Here is a 17,451-nt window from a genome sequence, read left to right as displayed (position 1 = left end):
CATACCTTTCCTTCCAAGGAGTAAGCGTCTTTTAATTTCATGGCTGCAGTCACCATCTGCAGTGATTTTTGGAGCCCCCAAAAATAAAGTCTGACACTGTTTCCACTGTTTACCCATCTATTTGCCATGAAGTGATGGGACTATAAGCATGTTAACAGTGTTAACTACTCTAATTCAGGAGCATGAAATACTTTCCATCTGTTTGTTGTCTTCAGTTTCTTTCATCAATGTCTTATAGTTTTTAGTGTATAGATCTTTCACCTTGGTTACATTTATTCTAAAATATTTTTAAATGCTATTATAAATGAGACTGTTTTAATTTTTCTTTCAGTAGTTAATTGTTACTGCATTTCATGTTGTTTAGTTCCTAAGTGATGTCCAACTCTTTTTGACCCCATCAACTGCAGCACACCAGACTTCCCTGTCCTTCACTATCTCCCTGAGTTTGTTCAAACTTATGTCTGTTAAGTCAGTGATGCCATCCAACCATCTTATTCTCTGTCAACCCCTTCTCTTGCCCTCAGTCTTTGCCAGCATAGGGGTCTTTTCCAAAGAGTCAGTTCTTTGTATCGGGGCTAAAGTATTGGAGCTTTAGCATCAGTCTTTCTGATGACTATTCAGGGTTGATTTCCTTTAGGATTGACTGGTTTGTTATCCTTGCAGTCCAAGGGATTCTTAGGAGTCTTCTCCAGCACCACAGTTCAAAAGCCTCAGTTCTTCAGTGTTCAGCCTTCTTTATGGCCCAACTCTCACATGCATACATGACTTCTGGAAAAACCATAGCTTTGACCATATGGACCATTGTTGGCAAAGCGATGTCTCTGCTTTTTAATACACTGGCTAGGTTTGTCATAGCTTTTCTTCCAAGGAGCAAGTGTCTTTTAATTTCGTGGCTGCAGTCACCATCTCCAGTGATTTTGGAGCCCAAGAAAATAAAATCTGTCTTTGTTTTCACTTTTTCCCCATCTATGTGCCATGAAGTAATGGACCGGATGCCATGACCTTAGTTTTTTTAATGTTGAGCTTTAAGCCACCTTTTTCACTCTCCTCTTTTACCTTCATCAAGAGGCTCTTTAGTTCCTCTTCACTTTCTGCCATTAGGGTGGTATCACCTGCATATCTGAGGTTGTTGATATTTCTCTCAGCAATCTTGATTCCAGCTTGTGCTTCATCCACCCCAGCATTTTGCATGATGTAGTCTGCATAGAAGGCTAAATAAGCAAGGTGACAATATTCAGCCTTGATGTACTCCTTACCCAATTTTGAACCAGTCTTTTGTTCTATGTCTGGTTCTAACTGTTGCTTCTTGACCTGCATACAGGTTTCTCAGGAGGCAGGTAAGTTGGTCTGGTTATTCCCATCTCTTTTAAGAATTTTCTGGTTTGTTGTGATCCACACAGTCAGAGGCTGTGGTCAATGAAGCAGAAGTGAATGTTTTTTTTTTGAGTTCCCTTGCTTTTTCTATGACCCAGCGGATGTTGGCAATTTGATCTCTGGTTTCTTCGCCTTTTCTAAATCCAGCTTGAACATCTGGAAGTCCTTGGTTCATGTACTGCTGAAGCCTAGCTTGAAGGATTTTGAGCATAATTTTGCTGGCATGTGAAAGTTGCATGAGTGCAGTTGTGCAGTAATTTGAACATTCTTTGCCATTGCCTTTCTTTGGGATTGGAATGAAAACTGACCTTTTCCAGTCCTGTGGCCACTGCTGAGTTTTCCACATTTGCTGGCATATTGAGTGCAGCACTTTAACCACATTATCTTTTAGGATTTGAAATAGCTTAGCTGGAATTCCATCACTTCCACTAGCTTTGTTCGTAGTAATGCTTTCTACAGCCCACTTGACTTCACACTCCAGGATATCTGGCTCTAGTTGAGTGGTCATACTATTGTGGTTATCCGGGTCATTAAGACCTTTTTTGTACAGTACTTCTGTGTATTCTTGCCACCTCTTCTTAATCTCTCCTGCTTCTGTTAAGTCCATACCGTTTCTCTGCTTTATTGTGCCCATCTTTGCATGAAATGTTCCCTTAGTATCTCTAATTTTCTTAGTCTTTCCCATTTTATTGTTTTCCTCTACTTTGCATTGTTCACTTAAGAAGGCTTTCTTATCTCCCTTTGCTCTTCTCTGGAACTCTGCATTAGGTTGGGTGTATCTTTCCCTTTCTCCTTTGCTTTTGCTTCTCTTCTTTTCTCAGATATTTGTAAAGCCTCCTCAGACAACCACTTTACCTTCTTGCATTTCTTTTTCTTGGGGATGGTTTTGGTCACCACCTCCTGTACAGTGTAATGAACCTCCATCCATAGTTCTTTAGGCACTCTGTCTACTATATCTTATTCCTTGAATCTATTCATCACCTCCACTGTATAATCTTAAGAGATCTGATTTAGGCCATACCTAAATGGCCTACTGGTTTTCCTTGCTTTCTTCAATTTGAGTCTGAATTTTGCAATAAGGAGCTCATGATCTGAGCCATAGTCAGCTCCAGATCTTGTGTTTGCTGATGGAACAACAGACTGGTTCCAAATAGGGAAAGGAGTACATCAAGGCTGTATATTTTCACCCTGCTTATTTAACTTAACATGCAGAGTACATCATGAGAAACGCTGGGCTGGATGAAACACAAGCTGCAATCAAGATTGCTGGGAGACATATCAATAACCTCACATATGCAGATGACACCACCCTTAAGGCAGAAAGTGAAGAAGAACTAAAGAGCACCTTGATGAAAGAGGGGAGTGAAAAAGTTGGCTTAAAGCTCAACAATCAGAAAACTAAGATCATGGCATCTGGTCCCATCACTTCATGGCAAATAGATGGGGAAACAGTGGAAACAGTGACAGACTTTATTTTTTTGGCCCCCAAAATCACTGCAGATGGTGATTGCAGCCATGAAATTAAAAGACGCTTACTCCTTGGAAGGAAAGTTATGACCAACCTAGATAGCATATTAAGAAGCAGAGACATTTCTTTGTCAACAAAGGTCCATCTAGTCAAGGCTATGGTTTTTCCAGTGGTCATGTATGGATGTGAGAGTTGGACTATAAAGCTGAACGCCGAAGAATCGATGCTTTTGAACTGTGGTGTTGGAGAAGACTCTTGAGAGTCCCTTGGAATATAAGGAGATCCAACCAGTCCATCCTACAGGAGATCAGTCCTGGGTGTTCATTGGAAGGACTGATGCTAAAGCTGAAACTTCAATACTTTGGCCACCTGTTTCTAAAAACTGACTCATTTGAGAAGACCCTGATGCTGGGCAAGATTGAAAGTGGGAGGAGAAGGGGACGACAGAGGATGAGATGGCTGGATGGCATCACCGACTCAATGGACATGAGTTTGAGTAAATTCTGGGAGTTGGTGATGAACAGGGAGGCCTGGCGTGCCGCAGTTCATGGGGTCACAAAGAGTTGGACGCAACTGAACTGAAAGACTGTATATAAGATCCTGTCATCTGCAGACTGAAACAGTCGTACTTCTTCCTTTTCTCTTTGGGTACCTTTCATTGCTTTTTCTTGCCTAATTTCTCTGGCTAGGTCTCTGTAGGGCTTTCCCAATGGCTCAGCGGTAAAGAATCTGCCTGCAAGGCAGGAGACACAAAAGACTCTGGTTCAGTCCCGGGTCAGGAAGATCCCCTGGAGGAGGAAATGGCAACCTACTCCAGTATCCTTGCCCGAAAAACTCCATGAAGAGAAGAGCCTGGTGGCCTACAGTTCGAAGGGTCACAAAGAGTTGGCCACAACCGAGTGGGCACACAGGTCTCTGTTGAGTAGAAGTGGCAAGAGTGTGCACCTTTGTCTGGTTCCTGATCTTATAGAATGGGCATCATCGTCTTGTCCACTACAGGGTATGTTATTAGCTGGGGGCTTCTCATGTGTGGCCATTATAACGTTGAGGTACATTCCTTCTCTACCTAATTTATTTGAATTTTCATCATGAAAGGATGTTGAGTTTTGTCAAATGCTTTTTCTGTATGTATTGAGATGATCATATGATTTTTATCCTTCATTCTCAGTGTGTATTGATTTCTATATGTTGGACCATACTTGCCTAGTCAGAGTAAATCCCACTTGATGGTGATGTACAATCTTTTAAATGTGCTGTTGAATTCAGTTTGCTGGTATTTTTGTTGAGGACTTTTGCATTTGTGTTCACCAAGGGTTATTGGTCTGTAATTTTCTTTTCTTGTAGTGTTAGTTTTTGGATTTGATGTCAAAGTATGCTGGCCTTGTATGAATTTGGGAGTGTTTCCTCCTCTTCATTTTTTTTTTTTTTTTTTGAGGAGTTTGAAATGGATTGGTATTCTTCCTTAAATGTTTGGTACAGTTCACCATGAAACCATCTGGTCCTGGGAATTTGTTGGGAGATTTTTGATTCCTGATTAATCTTCATATCATTGGTCTGTTTAGATTTTCTATTTCTTTGTGATTCAGGCTTGGTAGGTTGTTTCTAGGAACTCATCCATTTCTTCCAGGTTATACAACCTGTTGACAAGTAGATTGTTCATAGTAGTCTCTTCTGATCCTTTGCATTTCTGTGGTATTAGTTGTAATGTCTCCCCTCGTTTCTGATTTTGAGTCTTTTTTTAAAATATTGGTCAAATTAAGAAGTTTGTCAGTTTTATCTTTGTTTTTTTTTTAAAGTCTTAGTTTCATTGATCTTATCTATCATTTTTCCAGGATCTTTCCTTTCTTTCTGCTCTGATCTTTCTTCTGCTAACTTTGGGCTTTTGCTTTTATTTTTCTAGTTCCTTGAGGTATAAACTTAGGTTGTTTGAGATCATTCTTCGTTCTTCCTTTGGGCTGCACTGCATGGCTCATGGGATCTTAGTTCCTTCCTCAGGGACTGAACTTGGGCCACAGCAGTGAAAGCACCAAGTCCTAACCACTGGACTGCCCAGGAACTCCTTCTTTTTCTTTATTGCTGTAAACTTCCCTCTTAGAACTGCTTTTGTTGTATCCCATAAACTTTGGTATGTGGTACAGGGGACCAGTGAACCACACAGGTTGGAACTGTGTGAGTGTACTTATATGCAGATTTTTTTTTTTTCAGTGAATATGTATTGCACTGCTACACAATCCTCAATGGGTTGAAACTGTGGATACAGAACCACCACACATTTGGAGGGCTGACTATAAGTTATACTTAGATTTTTGACTGTGTGGAGGGCTGATGCCCTAAACCCCACTTCTGTTCAAGGGTCAAATGTATATCCATTTTTGTTTGTTTCTAGATATTTTATTTCTCTTTTACTTTGATTTCTTCATCACACTACTTTTAGGCATCTGTTTCTAAGAACATTCGTCTCTAGGTGATGCAGCACAGATGACAGTCATGTGACTCCCACAGACGCCTGGCTTGGAGGTGGCCTGCAGTGGTGGTAGGTCTGGCTTTTTGTGGTGCAAGTATTTGACAGATGGTAGCGAGGGAGGCTGAGCCACAGACATGAACAGTTACTGATCAGCTCAGCATCAAACCTGTATCATTAGAGGCTTCCCCAGCTCTAATGAGAGCTTCACCATGAGAGAACTTTGGTCACCGAGATAAGACCGTTGGAAAATGAACACCATGTCCAGCCATTTCTTTCCTCTCTCCACAGCCAGCGAGCAGAAGAGGAACCGGGTGTGCGGGACATGGAGGCCCTGATAGACACGATCCAGAAGCAACTGAAAGATCGCCCGTGCAGCGACAACATCCGTGAGGCCTTTCAGATCTATGACAAGGAAGCTTCAGGATACGTGGACAGGGAGACGTTCTTTAAAATCTGTGGCTCTTTCCAACTCCCAGTTGATGACTCCTTGATTAAGGAGGTGAGTAGGAGTTACTTTTCCGGGCTAATTGCGGAAGCTGGGCACTGCTCACTCGCTCCCAAAGGCAGCTGCATGTGTATTTTAACTGGGGAAGCTTTGGGGTGCTCAAATCAGATCTCCCGTTCAGTCCTGATTATGGCATTTGCCCTCGACTCTTAGCATTGGTAGGTCATTCCTAATGCTGTTGTAGGGCATCTCTTTAAGGGGGCAGCGTTCAGACAGCAGAGCGGCCAATGAGCCATGTGGGTGCTGAAGGAGGGTGGTCGCTAAGGGCAGATGGAAAAGCTGGACTGAGCAGGATGATGGGAGCCTCTGACACCTTCACAGGTGACACCTACGCTTGTCCATTGGTAGGGCCGGCATGGGAGAGGGTGTGACCACTGACCCAGGTCCATGGCCAGCTGGACATTCTCCTCTTAGAGTTTCCATGAGGGAGCTGAGAGGGCATTTCATGCCTCTTTCTCTTCATAAATCCCTTTGACCAAGTTCAGGATGTCTTATCAGGACTAGAAGTTAGGACAGGCTTTCTCCCTCAGTTGCCAATGACAGTGGCTGATATGAGACAGTCTCACTGATGAAGAGCATTGTGGTTCTGCAGTCCTTCTTAATGACACTTTAGCACAGTGGGATGCTGGGAAGTTAAGAGTCATTTAGGGAAAGCTTTTGTTTGGGATTGGTGTGACTAGCTTAGGGACAAGAATTTGTCAGACAGGAACCTTAGCAAGGAGTGAGGAGGCAGGTGGAAGGATAACATCAGCTTTTCCCTGCTTTTGGACTCAAACTGAGACGTCAGCTCTTCCCTGGTCTCGAGACTGCTGGCCTTCAGCAGTCTCACGTGGGCAAAATGCCCATCTGGCTTCCCAAGCCTCAGACCAATAGCATGTCCAGCCTTTGATTTTTACGTCATTTGTGTCGCCTGTGACCTGACATGGGAGCTGCATCGGGGTGGGGTAGGGATGGGTCTGCACACATCTTTTATCCACAGTGGATCAGTGCACTTACTGCCACTCACAGATGAGTTTCAGGAGATCTGGTGTTAGCAGTGACATAACTATATTTTTCTTTTAGGCTATGATAACAGCAGCCCTGATGGATAGTCTTGTAACTGAATATAAGAACAAAAATGCTTTGAAAATGACAAGTATTCTTATGTTAGACCTGAAACCTTGGGCAGGCCATTTACACCATCTGAGCTTTCTTTTCATGAAGCATTAAGATTGCGGAAGGTGCCCAAGATCATTTCAGATCAGTTGAGGGTATAAACAGTTGAGCTGTTACACAGTGTGGGGGGCGGTCACTAAAGAGGCTCTGCTGCGGAGCTGAAAGCAGCCTCCTGTCTCTCACCTGCAGCTCATCAGAATGTGCTCTCATGGAGAAGACAAGATTGACTACTATAACTTCGTCCGTGCTTTCTCCAGCTGACCTGCTGAGAACAGAACGCAGCACAGTATGTTGACTTTGAGCCTCCATCTACCTGTACTCCTCATAGAGGCATTTCCAGCCTTCTTGAAATTCCATTTCTATTTTGGTTCTTATATTTCACTACCACTGAAGTCTAAATTAAATTGGATCTTGTAGGAGCTAAGGGTGGTGTCTTATTTAGGGAAGGGGACAGGGGTGTTGTGAAGGTTAATTCTGTGTGTCAGCTTGACTAAATATGGGTGCCTGGACATTTCTGGGTGTGTCTGTGAGGCTGTTTCTGGATGAGGTTACCATCTGAGTTGGTGGATGGAGGAAAGCACACGGCCCCCTCCAGGATGGGAGCCCCTCACCTCTCACTAAAGGCTTGAATAGAACAAAAAGGCTGACCCTACCCTGATAAGAGAGGACTCCTCCAGCCTGCCGTGACATCAGCTTTCCCCTGCTTTGGGGCTCAGACTGAGATGTCGGCTCTTCCTTGGTCTCAAGGCTGCTGGCCTTCAGACTTAGTTCTCAACAAGTCTCCAGACTGCTGACTACAGATACTGGAGCTTGTTAGGCTCCACAGTTACAAGAACCAGTTCCTTATAATCAGTCCCTTTCTCTCTCTATATAGTGCCTATTGGTTCTATTTCTCTGGAGAAAGAACCCTGATTAATGCAGGAGTAGAATGATTAGGAGCAGGACGGATAGAATTTGCTCAGAGAGACATCATGTGGGGTGTGGTATTGCTGCCAGACCACCCCTACCCCTAGCCGGGTAGAGAAGTATACACCGTTTTTCAACTGCAGTTCTAGGCCCCTTAGTAGACCTGCATTTTAAAAATTTAGATATTAAGTTGGTGCAAATGTAACTGCACCAAATGCAGTTACAAATGTTTTAGACCATGAATTTTAAATCATTGCAACAAGGCTCTGCTGCTGCTGCTGCTGCTAAGTCGCTTCAGTTGTGTCCGACTCTGTGCGACCCCATAGACGGCAGCCCACCAGGCTCAAACAGATCAAATAAATATAAAATAAACAGCAAGTAATAAGTCATTAGCAAAAAAAAAAAGCAACAAAGCAAGAAATGTGGATTAAAATGATGTATAACATAACTACATTTATTTAAGAATGTATTCTGACGTCAAATGACAAAGTTCAGCCATGCCAAACCGCAATTACTTTTGCACCAACCTGAAGAAAGCTGAGTGCTGAAGAATTGATGCTTTTGAACTGTGGTGCTGAAGACTCTTGAGAGTCCCTTGGACTGCAAGGAGATCCAACCAGTCCATTCTGAAGGAGATCAGCCCTGGGATTTCTTTGGAAGGAATGATGCTAACGCTGAAACTCCAGTACTTTGGCCACCTCATGCGAAGAGTTGACTCACTGGAAAAGACTCTGATGCTGGGAGGGATTGGGGGCAGGAGGAGAAGGGGATGATAGAGGATGAGATGGCTGGATGGCATCACCGACTCGATGGATGTGAGTCTGAGTGAACTCCAGGAGTTGGTGATGGACAGGGAGGCCTGGCGTGCTGCAATTCATGGGGTCGCAAAGAGTTGGACACGAGTGAGCGACTGAACTGAACTGAACTGAAAGGAACAGGAACTATCACAGGGTGGTACACTAATTCATACTGTTTCATGAAATGTTTGTTTCATGAGTCATGATGTATAATGTATTTCTTGATGTTGGCTGTAGCTTAAAAAAAAAAATTAGAGAGCCTGGCCTCAAGATAAGCAGAACAGATTAGAATAACAGCTCCCGGTTATCAACCAGCCTCTGATGAACTTTCCAAAGCCCAGAAGCAGGGCTACTCCTCAGCTGAAGTCAGCCACCAGCTTCACCTTTATAAGCACCATCTTGGATTCCTCCCCACCAGTACTCCGTCTGTACTCCCAGGGGCCTGAAAAGACCATCTAGTCAAGCCTGTTACCTGTAGGCTTCAGAGGTATCTGAGAAGATGTATCTAGATTTCCAGGAGATCAAGGGTCACTTGGATGAGTGAATATCCTGCTGGTGTAGGAGCATGAGCCTGTTCCTATGAGAAATTAATTCGAGTGCTCTGTTCAAACCACAAGCTTAGTGTTCACTGTCCCTAGATCTCACCACCACCATTCCCTCCAAAAACAAGCAAGCAAGCAAACCAGTCCCAAAGAAAGGCAATGCCAAAGAATGCTCAAACTACCGCACAGTTGCACTCATCTCACATGCTAGTAATGCTCAAAATTCTCCAAGCCAGGCTTCAGCAATACGTGAACTGTGAACTTCCAGGTGTTCAAGCTGGTTTTAGAAAAGGCAGAGGAACCAGAGATCAAATTGCCAACATCCGCTGGATCATGGAAAAAGCAAGAGAGTTCCAGAAAAACATCTATTTCTGCTTTATTGACTATGCCAAAGCCTTTGACTGTGTGGATCACAATAAACTGTGGAAAATTCTGAAAGAGATGGGAATACCAGACCACGTGACCTGCCTCTTGAGAAACCTGTATGCAGGTCAGGCAGGAAGCAACAGTTAGAACTGGACATGGAACAACAGACTGGTTCCAAATAGGAAAAGGAGTGTGTCAAGGCTGTATATTGTCACCCTACTTATTTAACTTCTATGCAGAGTACATCATGAGAAACGCTGGGCTGGAAGAAGCACAAGCTGGAATCACGATTGCCGGGAGAAATATCAATGACCTCAGATATATCAATGACACCACCCTTATGGCAGAAAGAGGAACTAAAAAGCCTCTTGATGAAAGTGAAAGAGGAGAGTGAAAAAGTTGGCTTAAAGCTCAACATTCAGAAAACAAAGATCATGGCATCTGGTCCCATCACTTCATGGGAAATAATAGATGGGGAAACAGTGGAAAGAGTGTCAGACTTTATTTTTTGGGGCTCCAAAATCACTGCAGATGGTGATTGCAGCCATGAAATTAAAAGACGCTTGCTCCTTGGAAGGAAAGTTATGACCAACCTAGACAGCATATTCAAAAGCAGAGTCATTACTTTGCCAACAAAGGTCCGTCTGGTCAAGGCTATAGTTTTTCCAGTAGTCATGTATGGATGTGAGAGTTGGACTGTGAAGAAAGCTGAGCACTGAAGAATTGATGCTTTTGAACTGTGGTGTTGGAGAAGACTCTTGAGAGTCCCTTGGACTGCAAGGAGATCCAACCAGTCCATTTTGAAGGAGATCAGCCCTGGGTGTTCTTTGGAAGGACTGATGCTGAAGCTGAAACTCCAATACTTTGGCCACCTCATGCGAAGAGTTGACTCAATGGAAAAGACTTTGATGCTGGGAGGGATTGGGGGCAGGAGGAGAAGGGGACGACAGAGGATGAGATGGCTGGATGGCATCACTGACTCAATGGACATGAGTTTGGGTAAACTCCGGGAGTTGGTGATGGACAGGGAGGCCTGGCATGCTGTAGTTCATGGGGTCGCAAGGAGTTGGACCCGACTGTGCAGCCAACCGCCTCCCCCAAAACACTGAGCACAGGTGAGCGAGCCAGCTCAGAAAGTCCGACCACTCAGGTCACCCAGCCCATCCAGCTGAGCCCCTGACTCTCCTGCGCCTTCGCCTCAGGTGCACGGTTCCTGCTTGGTCCTCACAGCCCGTGTGTGTCCCTCAGCCAACTGCACCCATCTCCTAAGCTCGCTCTGGAGATGGGCAACAGGCCACCTGACTGTGCCAGCTGTGTCCCTTGCCCACTGCTAGTACCAGCACTCGGGCAGCATCTATTCAGCACCGACACTGACATCTGGTGGCTTCTACACAGACTCAGCCCCGTCTTCTTTTAGCCAGGTGACGCCATAACACAGTCGTCCTCCCTTATCCACACCTTCACTTTACAATTACCACAGCAAGCCATGGTCTGAAAATATTAGATGGGAAGTTCCAGAGCTGCTTTGTAAGTTTTAAATTGCGTGCCATTCTGAGTACTGTGCTTATTCTTGCACCATCCCGCTCTGTCCCACCCGGGATCCCCGGCCGTAAGCGTTGAGATCCAGGATCGCCCCAAGCAGGTGCGCTTCCTCCTGACGTGTGGTCAGGTCAGCGGTAGCCCAAGGCTGCATCATGTGTGCATCATGGGTGCACACGTCACCCCGCCATACAGCCAGGCACCTCACGTCATGATGAGAAGGAGAAGTCAGCACAGTTAAGATAAAATCTGTAGAGACCACACTCACATAGCTTTCATTATGGTGTATGTTTGTAATTGTTCATCTCTGACTGTGCCTAGTTTATAGACTTCACTGTAGGTAGGTAGGTAGGTAGGTATAGGAAAACACAGTGTGTACAGGGCCCGGTCCTGTCTGGGGTTTCAGGGATCCACCGAGGGTCTCAGAACACACCCATGGATGACGGGGAGCCGCACCGCAGGCATCGGGCACAGTGCGCTGCCTCCTGGAGCTGCCTCACCACCCCCACCCCACGTCGGCACACACCTGTCCACATTTACACCTCCTGTTACAGGCACAAGTGAAAGAGGCATTCTGCTACCCACCACTCAAAATAACTGACTTGTTTTCTGTCCTTAATTCCAGCTCCCTTACTCACATGACCACAATAAACTATCTCAAAAGGTATGCAAGAAATTACTAACAGTGAAAAACATTAGAAATGAGGTTGAAATGGAGGCAAACTCATTCTTCATATAAAAGCACACTTGAGAATACAAATTTAAGATTACAGTTGGTGCAAGTTCTCACAAAAAAGAAAGTTGCCAGCAATATCACTATTTTCAAACAATCTTAATTTTAACCTTTTCAATCTTCGGGGGAAGAAACATACTCTATAAATGCACTGAAGCAACACCCTAATCAATTCCCATAGAGCCATCTGACTTCGAGGTGAAATAAAATAACTGCAACTTTAAAAAGCAGACGTGAGCATCCAGGTAAAAAGGAATTATACCTGAGACAATTAGACTAATAATTCTATGCCTTTTATTCAGTTATTTCAAAAATATTTGATCATTTGTTTCAAAATGTACATTAAAAAAATTCATACAAAACTGTAATTTGTTTTAAAATCGGACAGAAACAGTGGGTAAAGGATTTGGAAAAAAGTTCACTGAAAGTAAAAAGAGCCCCCTCAAAAAAAAAAAAAAAAAAAACAACCCTTTTACATGAAAGCATAAATACGGCAGGTACAAATTTTCCTTGAGTTCCTTGTTGGAAATTTGGTCCATAACATGAACAGGCTGAAGTGGAAAAGTGAAGAGATACTTCATCCACATCTGCATTATGAGTTGCTCAGGGCACCAGCAGCCTCAGCTCATCCTTCAGATGTTTATTAAACAAGAGAAACTGAAAAAGATGAGGTGTAAAATCTCGTCACAGAAACACTTGACTCTGTACCCAAGGAGACGGTGGCACTTGCCACCGGTCAGATGCAACTGGGTGACCAGGGGTGTCCACACACGGCTGATTCCCGGGAAAACCTCCCTCCTCTCCACACAAACTCTTGAACGCTTTCAGCGAAGTGCTGGGGATGCCTCGGGTGTCTCACAGATCTTATTCCCAGATGCTAACCTATTAATGCCCCATCATGAGGATGTTTTTTTTTTTTTTCGTTTTTAAACAGTTTAAAAAATACAGGGACTTCTAAGATGATGCTATAATGTTCCACTAGAGTGCCACCAAGGTCACGAGAACGACAACAGAAGGAGCGTGGCTACCGTTTCTTCTGTGGGGATGACGACCCCCCTCCCATGGGTTCCGTCCTGCCCCAGTGGCCGAGCACTGCAAGGGACAGACGGCCTGTGGGAAAGACCACTGGCTGGGAGAGTTATTGCACAACCCGGAAGAGTGAGAAGGTGGCGGGGAGGGGCGGGCGAGGGGGAGCTGATGCTCAGCAAGGTAACACTGCGTGGAGGGGGCGTCTGCCACAGCCCAGCAGGACCCACGTCAGATGGGCAGCTGTGAGTAACACTTGTGACCGGAAGTAAGAGTAAACACCTTCTGCATAAACTTTGGGTCGAATGGGAAACAGATGAGAAGAGGCTACTGCAAGGATACCTTTTCTTCTACATGTTGGGGAGCTGGATGAACAGGGTTCAGCACATGGGCCAGAGGCATGGCGGCCTGGTGCCCAGGGAGCCCCGAGCTTCCCTGATGGGCAGGTGCCCGCAGAGGGGCCCTCACAAGCACCTGGAGTCCAGGAGGAATTGGAAACCACCAGGTCCTGACAACGGGCGAGGGTGAGGCTAGGATGAATGAGGGGAAACTGTCACAGTCCGTGTCCCTTTTCCACGTAGCTGTACTGGGGCCGGGGGCTGGCCACGCAGTGCAGGTGGAGGCCAGGAGACCCCGGCAAGTAAGGCACTTCTGACAAAAAGATACAGGATCAGCTCAGGGCAGAGAAAGGCCTCGCAGAGCCAGCGCCCCCGTGCTTCCTGGGGACCTCCATAAAACAGAGCGAGCTGGTAAAGGTAGGCGGCTGGGGGACCCGTGGTCTTTCACAGCCTTCTGAAAGGAATTACTACTCACACAACTGACAGAGAAGTTAGTGAAGGCCCCTCCCTGAGCCAGCCATACTGGGAGAGAGACTCAACTCAGGTCCCACGTGATCTGTCAACAGCCCAGTTGTGCAATTGTGCCTAAGCCCTCCTGAGAGGGCTGCGAGCTAGGATGGCAGTGGGGAGGGAGAAAGACCACCCGGCGGTCCCTGACTCACAAGCCTATGGCCACTCCACAGAGTCAGGCCGTGACCCTCAGGAGAGGGGGTCTGTTCACTGGGACACAGGGGCCCCTGCAGGCGTGTGAGTCACGTGCAGACCTCCCAGCCTTCTTGGCCCCCTGGCCTAGGACAGACCAACAGGGAGGCCAAAGCCCAGGAAAGAACCCAAAAGGCTGCAAGCAGCAGCCACTTCAGACTTCAAAAGGAACCCGGAACGGGGGCACACACCCTGCCCCTACTTCCTCCTCAGCACCGAGGAAACAGTCAAAGGGGACGAGAAAGAAGGTCCCCAAAGCAAACCCAGCCGCGCGCATCCCGGAACACCCGGCCCAGCTCCAGGGCTTTCCAGTCAACAGCAGCCTCTGCAGAGGTGGCCAGGGTAGGGATCTAGTCTGGTTTCTGAAGTGTGGTAGCTCCGCTTGGGACAGAAATGGGAGAGGTCCTCGTTGGGAAAGGACGCAGGTCTGCAGACACATACAGGGCTAGGACTGACCAGGCCCAGCTTGGCCTGCTCCTGGGTCCCCCAGAACTGCCCTGCCTTCAGAAGGGGTACCTATAACCAAGGAATAATATGCAGTTATCAGAACCTGGAGCGAGAAAACTTCCCATCACAGAGCCTCCAGGGAGGGTTAGACTTGCCACCCCAGGGCCTCCTCTCCCATGCTACCAGATGCCCCCACACATGCCAGCCAATTCTGCTGGGGTGGGGCGGGGCTGCTGAGGTAGATAAGTGTCTGCTCGGCTCCTGCCAGATGGTGCTAAGCAGCCTCTCAAACTTGGGGGCGAGTGGCCGGGCCATCACAGAGGATTTGAGACTGAAGAACAGCCAGACCGGCCAAACCAAGACAAGGCAGCCCCAGTTCTCAGGACCAAGCAGAGCTGAGATCTTTCGGCCCCTGGCCACACACTGTGAGCCAACTTGCCACAGGCCTGGCTCTGCTCTGAAGCAAATGTGCCAGGCATGCCTGGGGTGACAGGCACCTAGTTATCCTCTCAGCCTCCCCTCAAATCACTCTGAAGCTGGCGGGTGGGACACTAGCCTCCCGTAATGTTCTTGGGGGCTTCACGTGGCGGGGAAGATTTCCCCAACTCTCACCGGGGAACCGACCCCATCGTTTAGGACACAGGGAGAGCTGGCCCGGCCCCGGGCTGGTGGTACCACCGTGAGGCACACGGTATCGTGGAGACCAAGGGCACGCCAAACACCTGTGTTCTGTCTGTGATCACCTTGGTACCCGAGAAGGGACGCGGCTCTGGGCAGGGCCTCAGCTGCGGCTCCCTCCTCCCTGGCTCAGGGAGAAGGCAGGAGGCTGCAGGGCTCCCCAGCATGGGGGGTGGCCTCCGGGGAGCCGTGCCAAGGACACCTAGAGAGGACTGGGCCGGGCGTGAGGCCAGCAGGGGCTGAGGAGGCCGCAGGCTGACCTGGGCTACATACACAGCATCCCCGGGCAAGCAAGAGCAGAAACTTGGCTACAGCTGCGAGCGGGGAGGGGGACTATTTGAACAGCTGAGGGCATTCTAGACTGGGTCCGCTCAGTTGGTACAAGCCATCCTTTCACCAACATTCTCCCTTGCAGCCCAGATAAGTGTCAGGGAAGGAGAAGATGGGAGAAATTCACGTTTTCACGAGCATTGTCCCTCTCCTAATGATAATCAAGAGAACCCCTTCCCCGCTCCAGGGCCTCATCCTGAGCAGAGAGGCAACGGTCTACCAGGCTGTCAGGAAGCAAATCCAAGGCACTGGGAGGTTAAATCTCTCTGGGGCAAGTGACCTGGAGAAGGAAGCTGCCTTGATGAAGAGACTCATCTCCCCCGTGCTGGGTAATAACTCAAGGTTTACTTTCTGATGTCAGGAAGAAGAGCAGCCCCTCACATGGCACTAACATGCCTGCTCCCACCAGCTCCACACGGCACTCAGGGCTCCTGAGAGCCTCGCTCCCTGCTGGAGTCCCCACAAGGCACTGTGAGGCCTGGAAGCCTTGTCTTTGGGGGGTTGGGGGGGACCACGTTGGGGGAAGGTGCAAAAAGACTCCCATCAACAAGGCTGGGTCTGCCCTCCTAACCAGCAGATTGATTCTGAGTCAGCCTGGGCTTATACCGTCTAAAATGCTGTGGGCGTGCTCAGCAAACAGCAGCAGACAACGACAACAACTCCATAGGACAGTCAGCAAGTGAGGCTCGCGAGTGAGGGGCCTAGGTGACCCTCGCTGGGGCACCAGGGGTCACCGGGGAGCTTAGTGTTCCTGCAGCGAGAGAGATGAAGTCAGGGGCAAGGCCAGCCCCCAACAGGCAGGGCTGCTGGGTTTAGAACCGGTGTGTCCCCCGCCGGGCTGTCTGTTAACTGCTGTTTGGTTTGGTTGCTGGTGAATGATAGGAAGAGCAGTGCAGCTGGACGTGCCGCAGAAGGCCAGGTCGACGCCGTCGTTTCTGCTACGTTACCTCTCTGGAGGCGCCCGCCACGCCGGTCACTTTGCTCTTGCTGTAGAGTGGGATGACTCGTCCTCCTCTATCAGGGCCCCAACAGAGAGCAGGGGTGGCTGCCGATGCATGACCAGCCACGGGACCCAACTCAGTCACCACCGTCCTTCTGGAACGCGTCGTCACGTCCCAAAGCCAAATGCCTTGGCACTTAGGACTAGAAAGGGCCCCCGGGATGGGGGAGGGGGTGTGCTCAAGATGGCATGTGCAGAACCAGAATCATACATCTCGTCAGTTCATCAGCACCTAGAAGATGATGATCCAAGAGGGTTGGTCTCTCCTCCTGCTGCCCATCCGCACAGAGATCACCGAGGGGCCACTGCCGGCCTGGCGGAGGCTCCATGGCACGGGGTGGCCGACTCAAGCCAGGGACTGGGTGTCGGATGGCCAGCACTGCAGGCTTAGCCTCCTCTCGTAAAAAATCAGACATGGAGAAACTGCACGATAAGGGACACTAACGAGTAGAAAGAGAAACAAGCCACGAAGGAAGAGAAAGAGGAGGCCAACAGAAAAGGAACCGTGAGAGAGCCTGGGCTTCTAGCAAACCCCACCCAGGACAGAGGTGAGGAGGTGAGGCGGTCTGAGGAAGGGAGAGAGGGAGATTTTTGGTTTTATTGAGAACGGTTCATGGAGGAAGAAGAGGAGACAGCTGAGACATGAGGAAGAGGAAAAGGCCCTGTGTGAAGACGGGATTGTGCTGTTTGAGGCGGGGCGTCTGCAGCTGGAAGGCGGGTGGGGGCGCTCCCTGCTGGCCCCCACGAGAGGATTCCTGTTCTCAGCACTTGGGCCTTAAGGAGACTTCAGTTTCTTAGTCCGTGTGGAGGCTCCATTCTCGGCTTTCACCACCCCATTTTCGTGGTAACCTGGGAATGAAAGGCGATGGGCATGGTGTTTCTGTTGCGTCTGAAATGGGAGGCGGGGGGTGGGGGTGGGGGTGGAAGGGTGGGGAGAGGCCTGGCAGCCCTGTGGCTCTGCATGGGACAAGCCGAGAGGACCCAGGCTGCAGCCCCCCATGGCGAAGGACACCAGCAGGCCACTTCCGGGGGCTCCTGATCCCCTCTAAGGTGGGTGGTCTCTCTCCTTCAGCAGGAGGGG

At 48.1% G+C, this 17,451-nt stretch overlaps 2 protein-coding genes across 2 annotated transcripts in view; one reads left to right on the top strand and one right to left on the bottom strand.

Annotated features, from left to right (window-relative positions):
* Window positions 1–7,289, top strand: part of EFHC1 (EF-hand domain containing 1) — a 43,468-nt gene extending 36,179 nt beyond the window's left edge. The window contains exons 10-11 of the mRNA XM_052649311.1: window positions 5,595–5,805; window positions 7,156–7,289. Coding sequence (XP_052505271.1) covers window positions 5,595–5,805; window positions 7,156–7,227 — 283 coding nt within the window. The 3' untranslated portion in view covers window positions 7,228–7,289. The remainder of the gene's footprint in view (window positions 1–5,594; window positions 5,806–7,155) is intronic.
* Window positions 7,290–14,868: 7,579 nt separating this feature from the next.
* The window catches only part of TRAM2 (translocation associated membrane protein 2), a 65,570-nt gene continuing 62,987 nt past the window's right edge, over window positions 14,869–17,451 (bottom strand). Inside the window, exon 11 of the mRNA XM_052647984.1 lies at window positions 14,869–17,219. Within this exon, the coding sequence (XP_052503944.1) occupies window positions 17,146–17,219 (74 nt within the window). The 3' untranslated portion in view covers window positions 14,869–17,145. The remainder of the gene's footprint in view (window positions 17,220–17,451) is intronic.

The sequence above is a fragment of the Budorcas taxicolor genome, chromosome 11, assembly GCF_023091745.1.
Source record: "Budorcas taxicolor isolate Tak-1 chromosome 11, Takin1.1, whole genome shotgun sequence".
Lineage (NCBI taxonomy): Eukaryota > Metazoa > Chordata > Mammalia > Artiodactyla > Bovidae > Budorcas > Budorcas taxicolor.
The sequence above is the reverse complement of the archived record's forward strand: the minus strand, read 5'-3'. Positions and strand labels throughout refer to the sequence as shown.